The sequence below is a fragment of the Saimiri boliviensis genome, chromosome 14 (genome assembly GCF_048565385.1).
Source record: "Saimiri boliviensis isolate mSaiBol1 chromosome 14, mSaiBol1.pri, whole genome shotgun sequence".
Lineage (NCBI taxonomy): Eukaryota > Metazoa > Chordata > Mammalia > Primates > Cebidae > Saimiri > Saimiri boliviensis.
In genome coordinates, this window is record NC_133462.1 from 48,322,102 (window position 1) to 48,344,691 (window position 22,590).

The 22,590-nt window shown below is 48.5% G+C and overlaps 1 protein-coding gene across 15 annotated transcripts in view; it reads left to right on the top strand.

Annotated features, from left to right (window-relative positions):
- The window catches only part of PLEKHA6 (pleckstrin homology domain containing A6), a 162,083-nt gene extending 139,829 nt beyond the window's left edge, over positions 1 to 22,254 (top strand). For 14 of the 15 annotated variants that reach the window (XM_074384976.1, XM_074384979.1, XM_074384977.1 and 11 more), the window contains 6 exons: positions 9,970 to 10,146; positions 11,763 to 11,930; positions 12,006 to 12,139; positions 12,635 to 12,780; positions 17,584 to 17,707; positions 18,428 to 22,254. In XM_074384976.1, the coding sequence (XP_074241077.1) occupies positions 9,970 to 10,146; positions 11,763 to 11,930; positions 12,006 to 12,139; positions 12,635 to 12,780; positions 17,584 to 17,699 (741 nt within the window). In that variant the 3' untranslated portion in view covers positions 17,700 to 17,707; positions 18,428 to 22,254. The remainder of the gene's footprint in view (positions 1 to 9,969; positions 10,147 to 11,762; positions 11,931 to 12,005; positions 12,140 to 12,634; positions 12,781 to 17,583; positions 17,708 to 18,427) is intronic. The other variant, XM_039465863.2, reaches the window with a different exon arrangement.
- The last annotated feature ends 336 nt before the right edge of the window (positions 22,255 to 22,590 follow it).

Consider the following 22,590-nt stretch of genomic DNA (forward strand, 5'->3'; position numbering starts at 1 on the left):
ATGGGGAACATAGTAAGACCAGTGAATTCCATGAGCATGAGCTCACTGGCACGCTTCTTTAGCTGCAAAATGAGTGCCCTGGTCAGAGGCAATGCTGTGTGGAACACCGTGACGGTGGTTAAGGCATTCCGTGAGTCCGTGGATGGTAGTCTTGGCAGGAGCATTGTGTGCGGGATAGGCAAACCCGTATCTGGAGTGAGTGTCTCTTCCAGTGAGAGCAAACCTCTGCCCTTTCCATGATGGAAGAGGTCCAACGTAATCAGGTAGCTGGCTGATCACCCCGAGGAATGGAGCCATATCAAGGACTGAATGTTGGTCTCTGCTGCTGGCAAATTGGGCACTCAGCAGTGGCTGTAGTCAGGTCAGCCTTGGTGAGTGGAAGACCATGTTGCTGAGCCCATGCGTAACCCCCATCTCTGCCACCATGACCACTTTGTTCATGGGCCCATTGAGTGATGGCAGGGGTTGCTGGGAAAAGAAGGTGAGTGGTGTCCACAGATTATTAAAGTCCTCCTCTGCTGAGGTCACCCATTGGTGAATACTCACATAGGATACAAATGTCTTCACAGTTTTGGACCACTCACAGAGATCCATCCATATACCTTTCCCCCAAATTTCTTTGTCACCAATTTTCCAATCATGCTTCTTCCAAGTCTCTGACCATCCAGCCAAACCATTGGCTACAGTCCATGAATCAGTGTATAACTGCACATCTGGCCATTTCTCCTTCCACGCAAAGCGCACAGCCAGGTGCACTGCTTGAAGCTCTGCCCACTGGGAAGACTTCCCTCGTCCTAGAAAGGGGCTGTGGTGCTGCAGTGGTTCACTTCTGAGCGGTGCCTGCATATCGGGCAGAACCATCTGTGAACCAGGCCCCAGTCTTCCCTTCCTCTGTCAACTGATCATAGGGGATTCCCCATGAGGCCATCATTGCAGGGTAGGGGAGAGAAGGCAGGGTGGCAGGAGTGGAGACCATGGGCATTTGAGCCACTTCCTCGTGTAACTTACTTGTGCCTTCAGGACCTACTCAAGCCCAGTCACGTATATACCACTTCCACTTGATGAGAGAATGTTGCTGAGCACAACTCATTTTATAGCTAGATGGTCACAAAGCACCCAGTTCATGATAGGCAGTTCAGGTCGCATGGTGACTTGATGACTCATAGTCAAACATTCAGTTTCCACGAAAGCCCAGTAACAGGTACCTGGTATGCTGTCTCTCAAAAGGAGAGCAGTTATCTGCAGAAGATGGCAGAGCCTTGCTCCAAAATCCTAGAGGCCTCTGCTGTGATTCACCTATGGGAGCCTGCCAAAGGCTCCAGACAGCATCCCTATCTGCACTGACACCTCAAGCTCCATTGGATCTGCTGGGTCATATGGCCCAAGCGGCAGAGCAGCTTGCACAGCAGCCTGGACCTGTTGCAGAGCCTTCTCCTGTTCTGGACCCCACTCAAAACTGGCAGCCGGCCGGGCGCGGTGGCTCAAGCCTGTAATCCCAGCACTTTGGGAGGCCGAGGCGGGTGGATCACGAGGTCGAGAGATCAAGACCATCCTGATCAACATGGTGACACCCCATCTCTACTAAAAATACAAAAAATTAGCTGGGCATGGTGGCACGTGCCTGTAATCCCAGCTACTCAGGAGGCTGAGGCAGGAGAATTGCTTGAACCCAGGAGGTGGAGGTTGCGGTGAGCCGAGATCGCGCCATTGCACTCCAGCCTGGGTAACAAGAGTGAAACTCCATCTCAAAAAAAAAAAAAAAAAAAAAAAAAACTGGCAGCCTTTCAGGTCACTCAATAAATAGGCCAGAGCAATACACCAAATGAGGAATATGTTGCTTCCAAAATCCAAATAGGCCCACTAGGCATTGTGCCTCTTTCTTGTTTATAGGAGGGGCCAAATGCAGCAACTTATCCTTCACCTTAGAAGGAATATCTTGACAGGCTCCACACCACTGTACCCCTAGAAATTTTACTGAGGTAGAAGCTCCCTGAATTTTAGTCAGATTTATGTCCCATCCTCTGGTATGCAAATGTCTCATCAATAAGTCTGGTGTGTTTGCTACTTCTTGCTCACTGGATCCAATCAGCATAAGGTCATCAATATAATGGACCAGTGTGATTGCAGAAGCAAAAAGTGATCAAGGTCTCTCTGAATAAAATTATAACACAAAGCTGGATAGTTCATATATCCCTGAGGTGGGACGGTAAAGGTATATTGCTGACCCTGCCAGCTGAAGGCAAATTGCTTCTGGTGGGCCTTATGGACAAGAATGAAAAAAAAAAAAAAAAAGGCATTTGCCACGTCAATGGCTGCATACCAGGTACCAGGTGATGTGTTAATTTGCTCAAGCAATGAAACCACATCTGGTACAGGCAGCTGCCATTGGAGTCACCACTTGATAGAGCTTGTGATAATCCATTGTCGTTCTCCAAGATCCACATGTCTTCTGCACAGGCCAAATGGGATGTGGTGGGAATCGCCACCCCTGCATCTCTCAAGTCCTTCATGGTGGCACTAATTGCCCCAGTCCCTCCAGGGATGTGATATTGTTTTTGATTTACTATTTTTATAGGTAGAGGCAGCTCTAATGGCTTGCATTTGGCCCTTCCCATCATAATAGCCCTCCCCCTACCAGTCAGGGAGCCAATGAGGGGGTTCTGCCAGTTGCTAAGTATGTCTATGCCAATTATACATTCTTGCACTGGGGAAATGACCACAGGATAAGTCCCGGAACCCACTGGACCCACTGTAAGTTGGTCCTGAGCTAAAACTCCATTAGTTACCTGACCTCCATAAGCCCCTACTTTAACTGGAGGACCATAGTGATGTTTTAAGTCCCCTGGAATCAACATCAGCTCAAAGCCAGTGTCCAGTAGTCCCCAAAATGTCTGATAATTTCCCTCTCCCCATTGCACAGTTACCCTGGTAAGAGGCCAGAGGTCTCCTTGGTGAAGGATGTAAGAAAGATTCACTGCCTAAATTGTTGGTAATGTATTGGGGTCCTTCCTCAAGAGGACCTGGCCTCCCCTTCATTCAAGGGGTTCTGCATCTGTAAACTGGCTCAAATCTGGATATAGAGAGGTTGTGCATTCTCTGTTTTTATAATTCAAATTAGTCTTTTGTTCATTTGACTTACAAGTTTTCTGCTTGTATAAATTAAGGAGGAATACAGTAGGGTTCCTATCAATTTCACTTCTAGGAACACTATGCTTAATTTGCCAATGCCAGAGCTCTACATGAGTCATACTATTCTGGTGCCGTTTTGCCTCTGCTGTCCATTACAGTAGCTGCACCCACCTTGCCTTTGACAGTTGAGTGCTACCACTTTGGCCCCTGCCATCTTGAGGTCCAATTATTCCCATTGTATTTAGTATTTAAATGTTGTAGTTGAGTGACTGCGGTTCCCACCGTTAGATCTGACATGCAGAGAAAAGCAATTACAGGGCTCTTCAAAGATGCAGGTGCTGCTCTCAAATCTATTTTGCAAGGCATTGGTCAATGGTATATCTTCTGAACCCTCCCAGCTGGAATGGATAGGTCTAAAGTCACTAATCCACTCCACTATCTCAATCACCCTGAGCCTTTGGATCCCTTCATCTGCATTAAACCAAGGGAGATCAGGCTTTTCCAGCTTGCTCACAGTGGGCTATCTTTTAATCCATATGTCAGCTAACCAAGCAAATAAACTATTAGAATCTTTTTTAACTCCCTGAGCTGCAACATTAAATGCAGAGTCCCTCCTTAGTGGGCCCAAATCAATAAATTCAGCCTAAACCAACTCTGTGTTCCTTCCACCATTATCCCACACCCTTAATATCCATTCCCATGCCTGTTCTCCAGATTTCTGTTTATATAAATTAGAGAACAGTCTTTTTGAGTGTAGTGTGCCTCCTCATGGGTCATACTCTCAACCTCACTTCTAGGGGCCCACCAGGACTTAGTCTAGTTATAGGTCTAGAAGCACACAGAGGTGCTGTGGGTGCCTTCTGAGGAGAATCAACATTTTCTTCCCTGGCAGCTGCTTCCGGGTAGGCCATCACTGTGGCCTCAGACAGCACAGGGTTTACCTCCTCAGACAAGAGTGGAAAGGCTAATGGCAGCATGGGCTGGGGAGGGTATGTTGCCACTGTTGGGAATAAAGAAGCTGTTCCTTCTGGCAAAAAAGGTTCATAAGAGTTTACAAACTCAATGTCCCCAGCTTCATCAGGGTCCTCCTACATGTCCCCATTTCAAGTTTCAGAGTCCCATTCTTTTCCAATCAATGCCCTCACTTTAACAGTAGACACCTGGCCAGGCTGTGCATGCATCTTTCATTGCAGGTCATCCATTTGCATGATAAAAGCTTGTGTCTGTTTTTACGAAATTTCAGCTCTTTCTCCACAGGAGATCAGACTCTAAGTCAGGACAGTCTTAGCAGATTTGAGGCTCAGTATCTGCTTCTGAAGCTGGGAGATAGAGTCCCTGAATTCATCATTTTCTTTCATCGCTTTGTCCACTAAACTTAGAAACAACCAGCCAGCTTCGTTATGCTCCTTGCTTCTCCACATATGGTCAAAGGTATTATGTATAGAGTCACTAAACTTGCCTCTCTATGAGTGGTGAATCAGGAGTGTCAAATGCACTTATTTGCATAACTTTCTAAACGGTTCATGCCAATGACTATCAGTGTTCTCCACACTATTAGAAGTAGAGTCCTTAGCATTTTCGAGTCTAATCATATTAAGCAGCCAACTCCAGAAACTCCAAAGCCAATGAACTCCATCCTTAATACCAAAATCTGTATTAGTTAGGGTTCTCTAGAGGGACAGAACCAATAGGATATATATATAAAGGGGAGTTTATTAAGTATTAACTTACATGATCACAAGGCCCCACAATAGGCCATTTGCAAGTTGAGGAATAAGAAGAGTCAGTCTGAGTTTCAAAACTAAAGAACCTGGAGTCCGATGTTCAAGGGCAGGGAGCATCCAGCACAGGAGAAAGATATAGGCTGGGCGGCCTCTCCTTTTCATGTTTTTCTGCCTACTTTATATTCACTGGCAGCTGATTGGATTGTGCCCACCAGATTAAGATTGGATCTGCCTTCCCGAGTCCACTGACTCAAATGCTAATCTCCTTTGTTAACATCCTCACAGACACACCCAGGATCAATACTTTATATCCTTCAACCCAGTCACATTGACTCAAGTATGAACCATCACATATGCATGAAATATAAAAGAAGGCCGGGCTTGATGGCTCATGCCTGTAATCCCAGCACTTCGGGAGGCCGAGGCAGGCAGATCACGAGGTCAGGAGTTGAAGACCAGCCTGGCCAACATGGAGAAAACCCATCTCTACTAAAGATACAAAAAAATTAGTTGGGCATGGTGATGGGCACCTGTAATCCCAGATACTCAGGAGGCTGAGGCAGGAGATTCACTTGAACCCAGGAGGCAGAGGTTGCAGTGAGCCGAGATCACACCACTGCACTCCAGCCTGGGTGACAGGGCGAAACTCTGTTTCAAAAAATTAAAAATTAAAAATTAAAAAAAGAATATTTTATAAAATTGTCGTAAGGTGCTGTTGCTGAAACACAAAGGAGGGAAAGCAGCAAAAGTCAGTGTTCAGAGTCAAATGTGCTGACCCAAGGCAATGCGGATTTCCTAGGGCTGCCAGGAGTTAACCAATCACCACAAACCAGGAGCCAACAGAAGCTTATTCTGTCACAGCTGTGGAGGCTGGAAGTCCAAATCAAGGTGCCAGCATGGTTGGTTCATTTGGAGACACTGAGAAATAATGTTTCATGCCTTTCTCCTGGCTAACGGTGGTTCCTGGTAATTCTTGGCATTCCTTGGATTGCAGATGCATCAACTAAATCTCTGCCTCCATCTTCACATCACCCCCTTTTCTGTGTGTCTTCTTTCCTGTCCCATATAAGAATACTCATCATTGAATTTAGGGCCCACCCTCATCCAGGATTGTCTCATCTTGAGATTCTTAATTACATCTGCAGAGACCTATTTCCAGATAAGATTACAGTCACAGGTATTGGGGGCTAGGACTTGAACGTCTCTTTTGGGGGCTACTATTCAATAACTTCAGTCCACTCTATGACACCCAAATTTCATGCCCATTTCGCTTGCAAAATACATTTGCCTAACACCAGCATTCCCAAAAACCTCAGCCCGTGACAACATCCTAAGTCTAATATGTCACTGAAGTATCATCAGCTCAAATGTCCCAAATCTCATCATCTAACTCATCTCCATCTGGTATGCATGAAACTCTAGGTATGATCCATTTTGGGACAAAATTCCTCTCCATTTGTAAAACTAGAAAACAAATTAATTGGCTGGGTCCAGTGGTTCATACCAGTAGTCTCAGCACTTTGGGACGTCAAGGCAGGAGGATTACTTGAGCCCAGGAGTTTGAGATCAGTCTGGGCAACATAGTGAGACCCTGCCTCTCCAAAAACTTAGTCAGGTGGGCTGGGTGTAGTGGCTCACACCTACAATCCCAGCACTTTGGGAGGGTGAGGCAGGTGGATCATCTGAGGTCAGGAGTTCAAGACCAGCCTGGCCACCATGGTGAAACTATGTCTCTACTAAAAATACAAGAATTAGCTGGGCATGGTGGCATGCACCTGTAATCTCACCTATCAGGAGGCTGAGGCAGGATAATCACTTGGACCCAGGAGGCGGAGGTTGCAGGGAGCTGAGATCATGCCACTGCACTCCAGCCTGGGTAACAGAGTGAGACTCCATCTCAAAAAAAAATAAAAATTAAATAAAAGTAGCTGGATGTGGTGGTGCATGTCTATAGTTGCAGCCTCCTCCAGGAGGCTTAGGCTGGAAGATCATCTGAGCCTTGGAGGTTGAGGCTGCAGTGAGCTGTGGTCATGCCACTGCACTTTAGCCTGGACGACAGAACAAGACAAAAACAAAAAACAAAATAGAAAGAAAGAGAGAGAGAGAGAGAGAGAGAGAGAGAGAGAGAGAGAGAGAGAGAGAGAAAGAAAAAAAAAAGAGAGGAAAGAAAGAGAAAGAGAAAGAAAGGGAAAGAAGAAAAAAGAAAGATAAAAAAAAGAAAGAAAAAAGGAAAGAAAAGAAAGAAAGAGAAAGAAAGAAAGAAAGGAAAGAAAGATAGACTAATCTGCTTTCAAAATACACTGGCAGAGGACAGGCATAAGTAAGTCATTCCTGGCCAGGTGCGGTGGCTCATGCCTATAATCCCAGCACTTTGGGAGGCTGAGGCAGGAGGCTCTCTTGGGCTCAGGAGTTTGAGTGCAACCTGGGTAACATAGTGAGACCCTGTTTCTATTTTTAAAATAAATTTAAAAAAAATTTTTTTAAAAAAGTAAGTCATTCCTGTCCCAACAAAGAGAAATTGGAAGGAACAAAGGGGTCACCATTCCAAGCAAGTTTCAAATCCAGCAGGGAAAATTCCATTAGGTTTCAAAGCCTGAGAAGAATCCTCTGTGGCTCACTCCCCTGCCCACTGGGTCCACAGAGGCTCCATCAGCCCCTGCCTCTAGGCCTGCCTCTCTGGCCCTTGCCTCTGCATCCATGGCTTTGCTTTTAGTCACTCTTGCTTTTCCTTGAAGGTTAGCATGTGTTTGTAGCTAAGTAGCTCTATTAGCCTATTTCCTCCCTGTAGAATCTCAGAAGTCTCACAGCTATTTTCATTTTCCATTTCATCTTATCTCTGTCCTTTTCTGTACAAGCTAGCAGTGTTCCTGCATGTGTAACAGCCTCAAAAACTTTGTAGGCCCCCTTTGTATTTCAAGGGTGTCCATTCTAGATAACTCCGTCTCTATTTCTGGCTTCTTCTGGGATGGTTAATTGGGTCCATGAGTCACACACCTAATCTCTCTAGCAAAATGTTGTCCAGCCACACCCTTGACCCTCTCTCTGGGGCATGCTTTTTCTACAATGAGTTTCCTAATTTAAGCATCCTTTGTGAAGTAGGTAGGCTGAGAACCTCCCAAATTAAAAAGTGCTGGTTTCTCTTGGCTTAACAGCTCTTTCTTCAATTTATTTTCTCTGTCATTTTCCTGTAAGTACAAAGAGAAACCAGGCCACACCTTCAACACTTTGCTTGGAAATCTCCTCAGCTAAATATCTAAGTTCATCATAGCTTTCAAGTTGTTTCCACTAAGCAGTAGAAAACAATTCATCCAAACCTCTGCCACTTTATAAAGATGACCTTTCTTCCACTTTCTAATAACACATTTCTAATTTCCTTCTGAGACTTTACCAGAAGCGTCTTTAACATTCATATTTCTACCAGCATTCCATTTATGATTCATATGCAATGGGCTCTTCCTATCTGTGGGTTCCACATTCGTGGATTCAACCACTACAGATCAAAAATATTCAGGGAAAAAAACAATTTAAAAATACAACAGTAAAAATAAAATAATAAAAAGCAATACAGGCCAGGCATGGTGGCTAATGGAATTGATTGAAGCTAAGAGTTCCAGACCAGCTTGGGAACAAAGCAAGACCTCATCTCTACAAGTAATAATAATTAAAAAATTAGCCAGGCACACTGGCATGTGTCTGCAGTCCCAGCTACTTGGAAAGCTGATGCAGGAAGATTGCTTGAACCCAGGAGTTCAAGGCTGTGGTGAGCTATGATTGCACAACTGCAATCCAGCCTGCATGACAGAGCAAGACCCCATCTTGGGGGCGGGGTGGGGGTGGGGGCGGAGAAAAAAGCCAACAATACAGGATAACAACTATTTACATAGCATTTACATTATGTTAGGCATTATAAGTAATCTAAAGGTGATTTAAAGTATACAAGAGGATATGTATGGGTTATACTCACATCTATGCCATTTTACAGCAGGGATTTAACAATTCATGAATTTTGGTATCCAGCAGGGTCCTGGGAGCAGTCCCCTGGAATACAGAGGCATGACTGTATTCTCTAGGGCAATAGAAGCTTTCTTTTCTATGCTGTTCACGTCCTCTGAGCCCTTACCAGAATCATCTTCGAAGTTCATATTTCTGCCAGTCATGTCTTCAAGGAAATCTACTAGGCTTTTTCTATTATGTCCCATTACTGAATTCCAAAGTCTCTGCCACATTTTTAGGTATGTGTTATAGCAGCACCCTCCCTTCCCGATACCAAAATCGGTGTTAGTTTCCTAGGACTCCTGTAACAAATAACCACACACAAGGTGGCTTTAAACAGTAGAAGTGTGTGCTCTTATGGATGTACAAGTCCAAAATCCAGGTGGTGTCAGGGTTGGCTCCTTCTGGAGGCTCTAAGGGAGAATCTGTTCCAGGCTTCTCTCCTAACTTCTGGTTATTGCTGGCAATCCTTGGCATTTCTTTCTGAGTGAATGAACCACTCCAATTTCTGCCTCCCTCTTCATGTCACCTCTACCCTGTGTGTCATCTTCTTTTCTTTTGTCTCTTATGAGGACACTCATTATTGGATTAGGGCCCAGTCTAATTCAGGATGATCTCATATTTCTTTTCTTTTTTTCTTTTTTTTCTTTTTTTGATACTGAGTCTTACTCTGTCACCCAGGCTGGAGTGCAGTGGCACAATCTCTGCTCACTGCAACCTCTGCTTCCTGGGTTCAAGTGATTCTCTTGCCTCAGTGTCCCAGGTAGCTGGGACTATAGGTGTGCACCACCATGCCCAGCTAAATTTTGTACTTTTAGTAGAGACAGGGTTTTACCATGTTGGTCAGGCTGGTCTTGAGCTCCCGACCTCGTGATCCACCAACCTCAGCTTCCCAAAGAGCTGGGATTACAGGCGTGAGCCACCTCGCCTGGCAATGATCTCATATTTCTAAATAAGGTTACACTCTCAGGTACCTGGGGTTGATACTTGGACATATCTTTTGGGGACCACTGTTCAGCCCACTACATGCAGACTTCCTGTAGAAGGTAAATGTTAAGGGTTCAGGATGGAAAAGCTGGGTGGGCAATAAGGCACTTGTTAGACCTCTGTTTTCCCATGGCAGCAGGAACGCCCCAAGAGTGCTGTGTTCCCTGGCGAAGGGAAGGTCAAGATGAGCGTGGAGGAGCAGATTGACCGAATGCGGCGGCACCAGAGCGGCTCCATGAAGGAGAAGCGGAGGAGCCTGCAGCTCCCGGCCAGCCCGGCCCCCGAGCCCAGTCCCCGGCCAGCCTACAAAGTGGTAACGCCTTCCCAGCTACCCACAGGCGTGAGCCTGGCATCTGCCAACACTGCCCACTCCCAGGGCATGGCCAGCCTGGGCTTGGGGGGTTTGAGAGGAAAGAGAGGGGAAAGAACCCAAGCTGGGCAGCTGGGAGAGCCGGAGAGTTCTCTCCTCCACTGGCAGAAGAGTCCTTCAAGTGTTGACTTTTTCCTGTTTAAAGAAAGTAACTCACAAAAAGGAATGCCTTAATTATTTTTGTTGAAATGAATTATACAAAATTCACTTAATAGAGAATAGTACAGAATTCACCACATGGAAATAGCTGTCACTGGCCAGGTGCGGTGGCTCATGCCTATAATCCCAGCACTTTGGGAGGCTGAGGCAGGCCAACATGGCGAAACCCCATCTCTACAGAAATACAAAAATCAGCCGGGTGTGGTGGCACATCCCTGTAATCCCAGCTACTCGGGAGGCTGAGGTGGGAGAATTGTTTGAACCAGGAGAAGGAGGTTGCAGTGAGCCGAGATCACACCACTGCACTCCAGCCTGGGCGACAGAGCGAGACTCGGTCTCAATAAACAAACAAACAAACAAACAAACAAATAAATAAATAAATATTTTAAAAATAAAAATAGTCATCAGTTATACACGTTTCTGGAGCATCTCCTCTGTGCCTAGCATTGGGCTGGCTGCTAGGAAGATAATCATAGTAGCTCACCGTTGCATGGCACAATATCATCTACAAATCCCTTTCACGTTACTTTATTTAATCCTTTTAACAGCATTGGGTTAGGAATTGTTATCCCTGTTCTGCAGATGGGGAAACAAAGTAAAGAGAAATTAAAGGATTTCTGGGCTACACAGCTATTAAGTACAGAGCTGGGAGTAGCCCAAGACATCATTTCACTTTTCTTTCTATTAAATTTTAGAAATACGGAAAAATTGACTTGTAAGTCCTGTCCTCAACAGCTTACATTCTAGTTGATGGATTAGAACCTCCATAATGTGAAATCATTAGAAGTTAGCCGGATGTGGTTGGCTCATGCCTATAATCCTAGCACTTTGGGAGGCCAAGGTGGGAGGATCGTTTGAGACCAGGAGTCTGAGACTAATCTGACAACAAAGCAAGACCCCGTCTCTATAAAAACATGTTTAAAAACTAGCTGGGCATGGTGGTGTGCACCTACAGTCCCAGCTACTTGGGGAGAGGCTAGGATGGGAGGACTCAAGGCCAGGAGTTCGAGATTACAGCGAGCTATGATCCTGTCACTGTGCAGCAGGAGTGACAGCAAGACCTTCTTTCGTAAAAAATAAAACGGAGAAATCAAAACAAGTCACATGACTTCAACTGCCCAAAATACACAGCACAGAATGTGAACACAGGGTAGGGCAGGATGGGGAACGGCAAGCACTGACGAGAGATGTCGATGAGATGTCGCTTCTAGGGCCTAGCAGGCGGGCAGACTTTGGGCCAGCAGAAAGGAAGGAGGATAGTTGTGCAGTGGGGTGCGGTGGGAGCAGTGGGGTGGCAGCTGGATCAGGCGGGCTGGGAAGAGAGCGGAGGGCAGGGCATGGCTAGAGCTGCTGGGAGGCCTGCGTAGCTGTGGGGCCATCATGGCACTGGTGTCCCCTAGGTGCGCCGCCACCGCAGCATCCATGAGGTGGACATCTCCAACCTGGAGGCAGCCCTGCGGGCAGAGGAGCCTGGCGGGCGGACCTACGAGACACCCCGGGAGGAAATCGCCCGGCTTCGCAAAATGGAACTAGAGCCCCAGCACTATGATGTGGACATAAATAAGGAGGTGAGTGGAACCAGGAAGGGCTGGAGTGGGAGACCCTGGAAGGGGACATAGGTGGTGACCCCAGCCCCTCCATAGCTCTCCACTCCAGACAAAGTCCTCATCCCCGAGCGGTACATTGACCTGGAGCCTGACACTCCCCTGAGCCCTGAGGAGTTGAAGGAGAAGCAGAAGAAGGTGGAGAGGATCAAGACGCTCATTGCCAAATCCAGGTAACCGTCTGGGAGAGCCTCTACTTCCTCTGCCCACCCTGGCACCTAGGACACCTGGGCCACTAGAAGTCGCTGGGGGCACAGAGCCTCCCCAGGGGAGAGCACGTCGAGGTGGTGGCTCCAGGCAGCAGCAGGGCCCAGCCAGCAGCAGAGGCAGGGATGCAGCCGTCGGGTGCTGGTAAGACCTGCTGGCTCCTGCACATCACACCATCAAGACAAAGCCGAAGGCTCGCCCTCTGCTGACTTCTTTCCCCTTCAAGGCTGCCCTAAATGCTCACTTGAACCTTTTAATTCATTTGAGAACATTGAGGGTAGGGGTCCCAACCTGTGTTTTTCCAGGGTTCCACTCACTCCTAGGAACAGCCTTGCTGGGAACCAGAGACTGCACATTCATGGGGTCCTGGCCCTCCCTGCCAACCTCAGTCTGCAGGCCCCCCTGAGCCACTTGGACCATCCTGTCCCTCCCTCCATTTCTGTGTGTCTGTGCCTCTTCAGTATGCAGAACGTGGTGCCCATCGGCGAGGGGGACTCTGTGGACCTGCCCCAGGACTCAGAGAGCCAGCTGCAGGAGCAGGAGAAGCGGATTGAAATCTCCTGCGCCCTGGCGACCGAGGCCTCCCGCAGGGGCCGCATGCTGTCTGGTGAGAGGGGCTGGGCCTCGCTCCACCCTGCCAGGGAAACCAGCAGACCAGGTGTAGGGGAGGAAGCGTGGCACTGCTGCAGGGGGGGCAGGAGCAGAGAGATATGAGGCTGAGGAGATGCTCCTGGAGGTTGAGATGAGCATCTATTGAGCACCAGGTACTGTGCTAGGCTCAGGGAGGTGCAAAGGGGCCAGAGTTGCTGACATCCAGGAGCTCAGAGCCAGGATGATCCTTACAGTCACCCCAGGGAGTCATGGCCGGAAGCCATGCAGAGCACGGAGAGCCATTCTGCCTGGGCAGGTCTGGGAAAGGCGCAGAGAAAAAATGATAACTGAGTTTGACAGAGAAAGGTAAAAATATTTCTCAGTTGCAGGGAGAGGGCCAGCTATTCCAGAGTGCCCTTTCATTTCCCTTTCTTGCTGCATGCAAATAGGAAGAATCAAAAAAAGATGGTGGAGGCAAAGGGTTGAGAGTGATACAATGAGCACCTTGGCTATTGATCCAAACCTACCTTTCTGCTAAGAAAAGATAACTGAGGAGCTGACTTCACACTGATGCAAAGGCTACCAGGTCCTGGCTACAGGCTGATAGGGTTGAGACCAACAGGGTCAGCTTCTACTCAGCCTGAGCTACCATCCCAGAATAGATGAAAATGTCATTGATCTTTTAAGAATGAAAGAGATTCTCGCCGAGTGCGGTGGCTCACGCCTGTAATCCCAGCACTTTGGGAGGCTGAGGCAGGTGGATCACGAGGTCAAGAGATCGAGACCGTCCTGGTCAACATGGTGAAACCCCATCTCTACTAAAAATACAAAAAATTAGCTGGGCATGGTGGCACGTGCCTGTAATCCCAGCTACTCAGGAGGCTGAGGCAGGAGAATTGCCTGAACCCAGGAGGCGGAGGTTGCGGTGAGCTGAGATTGCGCCATTGCACTCCATCCTGGGCAACAAGAGCGAAACTCTGTCTCAAAAAGAAAAAAAAAAAAAAAAAAATTCTATATGAATGGGAGGGTTCAAGGGAGAGGAGAGACAGTGGATAAGTTGAGGAGCCTGGGAAACTGTTCTCTTCCTCAAAATGAAGGTGCTTAGGATAGAAAGGCAGAGTGAGAGTGAGAGCTTTGAAGGCCGCGGTTAAGAGGAATGACTCGGAAGGGGGAGCCATCGTGGGAGAGAGCATTGGCAGAGGAGCGAGAGCAGGTGTCGGGCCTCAGGTACAGCAGCCCAGGCAGGAGTTGGGCCAGGAACAGGTCAGAAGCGTGGCTCGGAACGAAGTGGACGGGCTGGTGTTTCATGTTGGTGATTAAGGAGCGTTCAAATTCTGGTACTCTGAGGTTCCATTTCCTCATCTGTGAAATTCAAATCAAAATTCCTGTCTCCAGTTCTGGCGGCGTGAGGATCGGAAACAATGTGTGCCAAGCACCTAGCACAGTGCCTGGCATGCAGTAAGTGCTCAATACATGCTCGCAAGCTGTAGTAGTGGTGACAGTAGCAGTAGCACTGTGATGCTGGTAGCTGTAGTTGAAATAGTAATAGCTGAAGTAGAAATAGAAACTATTTGTCATTTTGCTAATTGTTTTAAATATGGATGTTTTCAGAAACCAGAAGATTTTAGCTACGGCAAAGAGGATTTAAGTAAGCCGTAACGAAGAACATTCTGCCAGTTAAGGTGTCATGGACTTTAGCAGGGGTGGAGATATTTCAGGGAGAGGCTGTCTTTAGGCTGGAGCTGAGGGGAAGAGAAGGGATAGCTTCAGAGAGCCCCATCCTGCAGCCAAAAGGCAGCAAAACCAGTTCGGCCACAGGGAAGCAAGCCTCTGATGAGCCTCCCTGTAGTTTAGCTGCGAAATGAGCTTGAACCTTCTGAAGATCAGATTCCACATGCTCTGGGCAAAAGGAAACTTCCTGTTTTCAAGGGGTTAGAGAGACAAGGCTGGTTTAAGAACTTTGCTCTGCCCCAGCCCCAGCCCCTGGCCCTCCCTACTAGTTCCTTAGCCAAAGGTTCCATGAAAACAAAACCTACCCAGCCTATCTGATTTCCATCTTATCAGGGTCTGTGTGCCGAAACCAAATGGTCACCTTGCTTTTGCCAAAACCTCAACTATTTAAAAAAGTGGCCGTGGCAGGGCCAGACCTCAGACTTAGCCCACTGTTCCAACTGCACCTGGCCTGTGGCCCACCTCCTCAGAGCTACAGCCCTGCCAGGCACAGCAAGCCTGGTCCTGGGCACGTACAGGGAGGGCACAGGTTCACACCCTGGACACTGTGTGTGTGGCAGTGCTGGGCACAGGTCATGAGCACAGTGTGCAGCGGGTACAGCGTGTCGAGTTCAGTGCCACGTGTGGCATGTGGTATGGGCAGAGTAATCGGTGAGGAATGCTGTCATTCTTGCAAATTCACCCAGTGCGTGCAGACTCAGGTATGTAATATGTGGGAAGTCGTGGCATTTTTGAGTATGTACGTGTGGCGTGAATGTCATGTGCAGTGTCTGGATCTGGTGATGTTTGTAGATACAAGCATTTATTTGTGTGTATTCAAGTGTGCAGTGGGGGAGTGGAGGAAACGTTGGAGTACAAATGTGGGAATGTGTGCATCTGTGCAAAATTTCTAAGGATGTTGTGTGGAGACCCATTATTTGTGAGTCCAGCTGGTATTTGGTAAGCCCTTGGAGCATAAATGTACATGTATGTGAGTGTACAATATATCAGTGGAGGTAGCGTTTATGAATGCATGTATTTATGTGTGATTGGCTTTTCTGCAGTATGGGAAATGATAAAGTGTATTTGTGCATATGTTGTGTACAGTATATATATTACAATATGGTGAACGTAGGTCCGTGTGCACAGGCTGGGAGAAAGCACAGTGTCGTGACTGTGAGTATGTGTGACTGCTACACGCATATGGTACTTGTGAGTGCACACATTATAATATCACATCTGTGTGATACACATCTGCAGCATATGTGAATTTTAACTGTTTTGATGGATCTATTTATAATATATGTGGAGTATTTTTCTGCCTTCTTAACAAAGTTCTGTTTTCATAGGACCTTTTCTTGCTCATGATTATCATTATAAATATCTTTATTTTGCTGACCTCTGTTAAAGGAATACCCGTAAGGGCTACAGTGGACATAGATCTGTTTGTAGCTATGCTAAATGTTTTCCAACTGTCACGCTTTTAAAGCTGTTAGGTCTGCTTTTTACCAACATTTTCTCTCCTCAGTCGTGCTTTCTTATAGATGTCAGTGGGCCTCCCAATTTCTCCGTGTCTTCGAATTTTCCTGTTTCTAATCTCCCCTGGGCTAGAAACCCAGCGAGTCAACACCTATTAAAATTGTGTATAAATAAGGGTAACTGGACTCATGAGGGGTCCCTATGAGTAAATTATGAGGGCTTCACCGCATGCCATGGAGGCTGTAGCCTCTGTGTTGGCTTCCCTGAGATATCTTTTGCTTCGTTTTTTGTTTTTCTGGCTGTTTTAGAAGCTGAGACTGCTGGATGACTAACCCTTGGATCGGTGATGTGCATATGCACACGAATGTGTGTTTGAAAGTGTGGGTGTATTTGCACATGAAGTTACAAATGTTGGCTCACATGGAAGGGCGCAGGCTTGGAAATACACAAATACACATATCTGAGCTGTGTGCGATGAACGTAATGGTATGGTGTTGCCAGTTACCATGCACAAGCTTTTGCGTATAGGCAGACAACTTCACATCCACGTGAGAGCTACGTGTGTTCTACGCACATGTAGGTGGGTTAGATATGTAATTACAGGAGCCACCTTGGCCCTTTCTCTTGCACAGAGGGTAGGGAAGGTGATGAGGTCCAGGGTAGGGTGGGGATGAGGGTGGGAAGTTCACTGTTGGGACCCCTCTCTGGTGGAAGCACAGTGTGACCCTGGCTGAGGTCTGGTTCCTTTCTGAGCCTGAGTGAGGATGTTGTCTCTGTCATCCTCCTGCCTCGCGGCACAGTGAGGGTCTGGAGACTGCATAGAGCTTGTCCCCAGTAATCAGTCTCCCCTTCTCATCGTCCTTCCACTTTGCTGTTCTTAACATGGAATAATAATGATAATAGAGTGAAATCTCATTAATTCAAACGTCACTTCAGGCTTGTCTCGATTTGCTCAGGAGTGGACCCAGGTTTGTCTTTACTGGACTGATAAAAAGGGTGTCTCCAGTGTTAGCAGGGAGCGTGTTTACAAGCTGTGACTGTGCCAAGTTAACAGACCTCTCTTTAAGTTTATCAGAAATCTCTGTTTTTGTGACATTGGTTAACATGGTGGTCACTTCACCTCTGTTCATTAAATGGGGCCCGATGGTTTGGAGTAGTATGATTTTTACTGCACTAATTTAGTGTGATTTTAGTAATCACACTAATTTAGTGTGATTTTACTGCACAATGATAATGATTAATATAATTATCATTAGTGACACCACTGTGTATAAAGTGCCACTCCCTGGTTCTATCTGCACAGTAGTGGAGAGGTGTGTGAATCTCCCCATCGTGTGGATGGGAGGGGCGCTCTTGGCCCAGAGAGGGCCTGGCCTTACTCACAGTCACACTGGTTCTCAGCAGAGCCTAGATTCGGCCAGCTCTCCTCTGGGGCCTCACACTCTCCTCCATGGCGCCCTGGGCATGAGGACAGCTTGACCTAGCTTGAGCAAGATCCAAGCTCAGTGCTTTCTCTCTGCTTGCCTCCCTGCCTCGCTCCCCGCCTGGGGAGGGGCTCGCTTGCTCTGGGTGCCCACCCTGCTCCCCCTCACACACCCCCATTCACCTCCCTGTTCATTTCTGTTTCCAGTGCAATGTGCCACCCCAAGCCCTCCCACCTCCCCTGCTTCCCCGACTCCTCCAGCCAACCCCCTGTCGTCTGAATCCCCACGGGGCGCCGACAGCAGCCATACCATGCGGGTCTGAGCTCTGACGTAAGCACTTTTCAACTGTATTTCATCCACCTGGGGAGTGGGGTCCCTTCCTCCACCCCATTAAGCCATCTATGCCCTCTCATTTTGGTATTGCTTCTCCCCTACCCCAGTGCCCTATGCCACTCCTCCCCACCATCCATCCATTCATCCAACCGTCTGTCCGTCCATCCATCCATCCATCCAGCCAGCCATCTGTCCGTCCATCCATCCAGCTTCCCCACGCAGTGCTGGGCTGAAGCCAGCTGGTAGGGCTGCTTCTTGGATGTTGTGATGCCCATGGCCTTTGCTTCTCCAGAAGCAGACAGGGAATGGAGCCGAGACCTCACCTGTCTGCTCTCAGGGAAGGCTCTTCCCTGACACCCCACCCCTGTGCCTCCTGTCTGCTGACAAGCTTTCCATCTGTTGAGATACACAGATGCAGAACCTTCAGAAGCCCCCAAAAGCTGTTTCTCCACTCCCAGATCTTACTGTAATTTAAAATAACATTGACAACTATAGCCAAAGTCTGTGAACCCTTCCCTTCCCCAGCCCACAGCCGCTCACTCTGTCAAGTAGCAAAAAACAATGACTTCCTTTCCTTGGTTCCCCTCTCGGGGTTGAGGGACCGGGATGGTTTCTGCCAGGTTTTTGCAGGATGAGGCTTCTTTCTCCAGGGGAGGTTGGCTGGAGTCCTCGCTCCTCTGTGCAGCCCTCTTCTCACCCCATTTCTCTTTCCTCCAGTGCAAGCCCTGGCTGAGGCCAATGCTGTGAAGCTCCACAGAGCCACGTTCTGAAGCCGTCCTCTGCCCACCTGAGGTCCTGGCTCCCCACCCTGGCCCCCTGCCCCTGCACTCTCATGGGAATGCCGCAGGGAGCCAGGCTGGGGCCATGGGCTGCTGCCGAGAGGAACGTGGATACCTGGGTGTCCACACACCCACCACGCCTAGCCCTGGAGCCCTCACAGTGGTCCTGCGCCAGGGCCTGAGATGGCAGTGGAGAGTGCCATCCTTGCTGATGCCCAAGTCACAGGGAGCCTCAGCCTGGCCCTGTCTGGGGTTGTGGTGACTCCGGTGGAACATTCCCTGATGGGGGACATGCCGCGGTGGAGAACGTGCCTGTGGCTACCTTAGGTCAGGACTAGAGGTGAAGAGGAGATGGACGCCGCCTCCTGGAGCCAGCCTGGCACCGAGGACAGCACCTGTCATCACCCCTATCCTCATCAGCCCCACCCTGCTGCCCCAGCTGGACCCAGGGCTTCGACACAAACCCAGTGCTTTGCTTATGGGTGCTCGCTGAGGTCCACTGAAGACTGACCACCCTGCTTGAGCCAAAGACAAGGTGATGAGAGATGGGGAGAGGCTACTGGCTCCCAGAGGAAACAGTGCTGGCTGTGGCTAGAGAAGAGCAGGTCTGTGCAGCGTCTGAGGGCAGGTTGGGAAGGGTAGCAGAGAGAGAAAGGCAGAAGGAGAGAGAAAGAGAGAGGGAGATCCTCAGAGTGGGAGGAGGGGGAAGCAGCAGGACACGTTGGCAAGTAAAGTGGGAAGGAGGGAGATTGGAAAGCGGGTATCCGATTGGTTTCCCCAGGTGGAGCCTTAGGCTAGAGCCCCGTGCAGGGCCAGACCGTCACCTCTGCTCCTCCCACCTCGTTCCCAGGAGGACCCACCAGTGGAGCACGTGGCAGCCTCAGTGGAGATGCTTGGTGTGGGGATCAGGGTGAAGGGGTTTGAATAGCGACTGCCTGGGAGATGGCTGGGGTAAGGGGCAAAGAGAAGGACTTGTCTTATGCAGGGTGTGCTCAGCTTTGGGGACTTCCCTGTCCAGTTCCGTGATATTTCTTGCCCTGTTCCCCTGGAATGTGCAGTGGGCCAGCTGAGAGTATGCCTTGAGGAGGGGAGGTGAGGCCGCAATCTGGGAGGCCGGATTCCAGGACCCTCCCCCATCCCAGGCATCCCACACGAGGACGGGCTGAGCCTAGATGCTCTCACAATCCACCAGCCGGTGGGGGAGAGACAATAAAGCAAAGTGAATTCTTCCTCGGCCCCACCCACCTGGAGATTAATGTAGCCAGAGAGGAGGAACTAGCGGAGCTGAAGACACCATGGCCCCTCGGCCTTCTCTCTGATAGACTCGCCACCCAGAGGCTTCAGCCCGACCTCCAGCGGTCCCAAGAACACCTACTAATTCCTCTCCACTCCTTCATGGCTGGGACAGTTACTGGTTCATATGCAAGTAAAGATGACAATTTACTCAAATATTTATCGAGCACCTTTTACGTACCAGGCACTGTTCTAGGTGCTTAGGATATTCTCATGTTCTTGAGGGATTACAGCCCGGGAGGCTTCCAGCGGTCTTCACTTCTAGCAGGTTTTGTAAACGTGACCCTTGGCTCTATTTCCCATCCTCACAGTTCAAGCACCCAAACCTGCCCTTTCTACCCTGCAGACTGGCAGGTGGGATTGGCTCCCAGGTCATCTCCTCTCCGTCTTTCTCCCACGCCTTTCTCCCTCCACAGGAAACAGGTTTTTCAGGGCCTTCCATGCCTGCCGCTTCGTCCGTCTCTTTTTTTTTTTTTTAAGTAATATTTTTTAGAAATACATGTGAAATACCAAGAAATAATGTCTACACCTCTGCCACCTCTCTCTCACCTCTTATTCATAAAGCTGGCTCTTTATGTTGCTTTACATGCCTTAATATATGTTTTATGGAGATTATACATATTATAGATCTATATATGTAATCTATTTGTTTGGATGTCTGATCTTTTCCTCCAGTTCCCGCCCAGGCCCGTTTTTCTCTCCCGTATTTTCCACGTGGTTCCTCGCATATCAAGGCCATACCCCTTGCCTTTTTGATCCAAAGAAGGGGAGAGGAAAGACTTATTTTAAGACAGATCTATTTTACGCTTTTGTTTAAAAAAAGCAAATCTATTTTCAAAATGTGCAATGTCTGAATGGAATGGGCACACAAGATGAGGAGATGGGGTAACTGTCTTAAGGTCCCAACGCTGTGCCCTTCCCTCTGCCACAGTGGCTTCCTCCCACCCTGTTCCCCAGTCAGGAAAGGGCTGGTCCCCAGAGCTCACCTAGAGAGCATCTTGCCAAGGCAGGGCATTCCCTTGAAGTTCTGGTCTAAGGATTTGATTACACTGTCTGCTCCTCATGACCCTCTGCGGTTGTCAGGCGTGAATCCTTTGGAAGAAACTGTTTGCACAAAGAGACCCATGCAGCCATGCACCCCAGATGAGCTGCTAGACTACCCCTCTTCATCAGCCTGCTGGAAAGGGCAGACAGTAGAATGGCAGCCTATGCCAAATGCTAAGGATGTCAGTCTACGAGGTGGTGCGAAGCCCAGAGGAGGTGGCTTGGGATCCTCTGGGCCATCCCTGGTCCTTCAGCACAGACACGTACGAGTTCCTTGGGCCTATCACACCCCTCTTCACTTGATCCCTCTCTGTCTGGTCACATCTCTGACATCTCCCCTCTGCACCCTTTCTTTCTGGGGGTGTGCCAAAGGGATGATACTTCAGTCTGGCATCCAGACTGCAAAATCAGCTTCTGGGCTGAGGAGGGTCCTACAGACACGGTGACAGCCTCACCCAAGAAACCCCCAGGACTTTATCCCAGCAGACTGCCACTGGGGCACCGAACTAAGCCTGCTCAGCCTTTGTCAACCGTCAAAGCGGGCAAAGGGTCTCTGCTCTTGCAAGGATTTGGGCAGGATAGAAGTCTTTGCCTAGATCTGAAATCAAGGGATTGGGAATCTGGAGCAGAGCTCCTGGCCAGCGTTTGAAGCCTGGCCTCCCACCTGAGGCATTTACTGACACCCTGTCGCCAGCCTGGAACATCCTGCTCTGAATGAACAGAGCCCAGATGGGGCCCAGGGCTAAGTGACCCACCTGGGGAAGCTCTGATTATTCATCCAGGGCCTTCTCAATTAGCACCTTACCTCCATGATCAGTAACCAAGAGGCTGTAATCAAATACTGCTACTGTCACTTTGAAGATTTTCTGAGGTCACAAGCGACATACTTGCTCTCCTGCCTTTTGGAGAGGCATGTTCTTGGGCAGGGCTGGCTATAGCAAGAGGGAACCAATTCCTTTCCCCTTTAGGCACCCTCCACCTGGCAGCTCTTAAAACGAAGGAAAAATAGTATATATACACACACACACACACATATATATATATATATATACACACACATATATCTATTTATGCACATATTGGGGCCAGTTTTATTTGCTAGTATTAGACAATAAACCATACAAGGACATTTATGATCTCAGTGTCTTTAATTAGGATAAAAGTGACCTTAGAAGAAGGGTGAAGGTTAGATAGATGGAATCTCTGTCGGGGGCAAACGGCTGTAGCATCCCCTTAGCATCTTTCTAGCCAATGACCCACCTCCCCGGGAGGAGAGGGTGTCCTGACTGACACAGGTGAGAGTTTGCTTCCTCCTTTCAGCAGCATTCTTTTTAGTTTTAGGTACTAAGGAATCCCAGTGAGTTCTGCATTTGTATCTTGCAAGTTTGTATAAACTCAATACAGGAAATAAAACGAATGGTTTGTACATGTGGTGTGTGTCTCCTACTCTGTGTCCACCCTCAGAGTGTGTGGCAGCTTATGGGGTTGGCAGGAAAGGGGAATGGGGGCTGGGGAATAGGCTGGGTGCAAATCATAAGCTCTCTTCTTCGCCCATGCCTTAGCCTGCTCTTCACGGCCGCCATCCCCAGGAGCTGGAGGAGCGACGGCAAGCTGCCAACACCAGCATCATCGTTTCCATCCAGGTGACCCCAGATTAGGGCTTGTCCCAAGGTTCTGTATAATGAGAGTATCAGATGCTTCAGGCCCTGGCACCTTCCCCTGGTTTGACTCTGAGACAAAGTGTAAGACAGCAGCAGAAGAAAA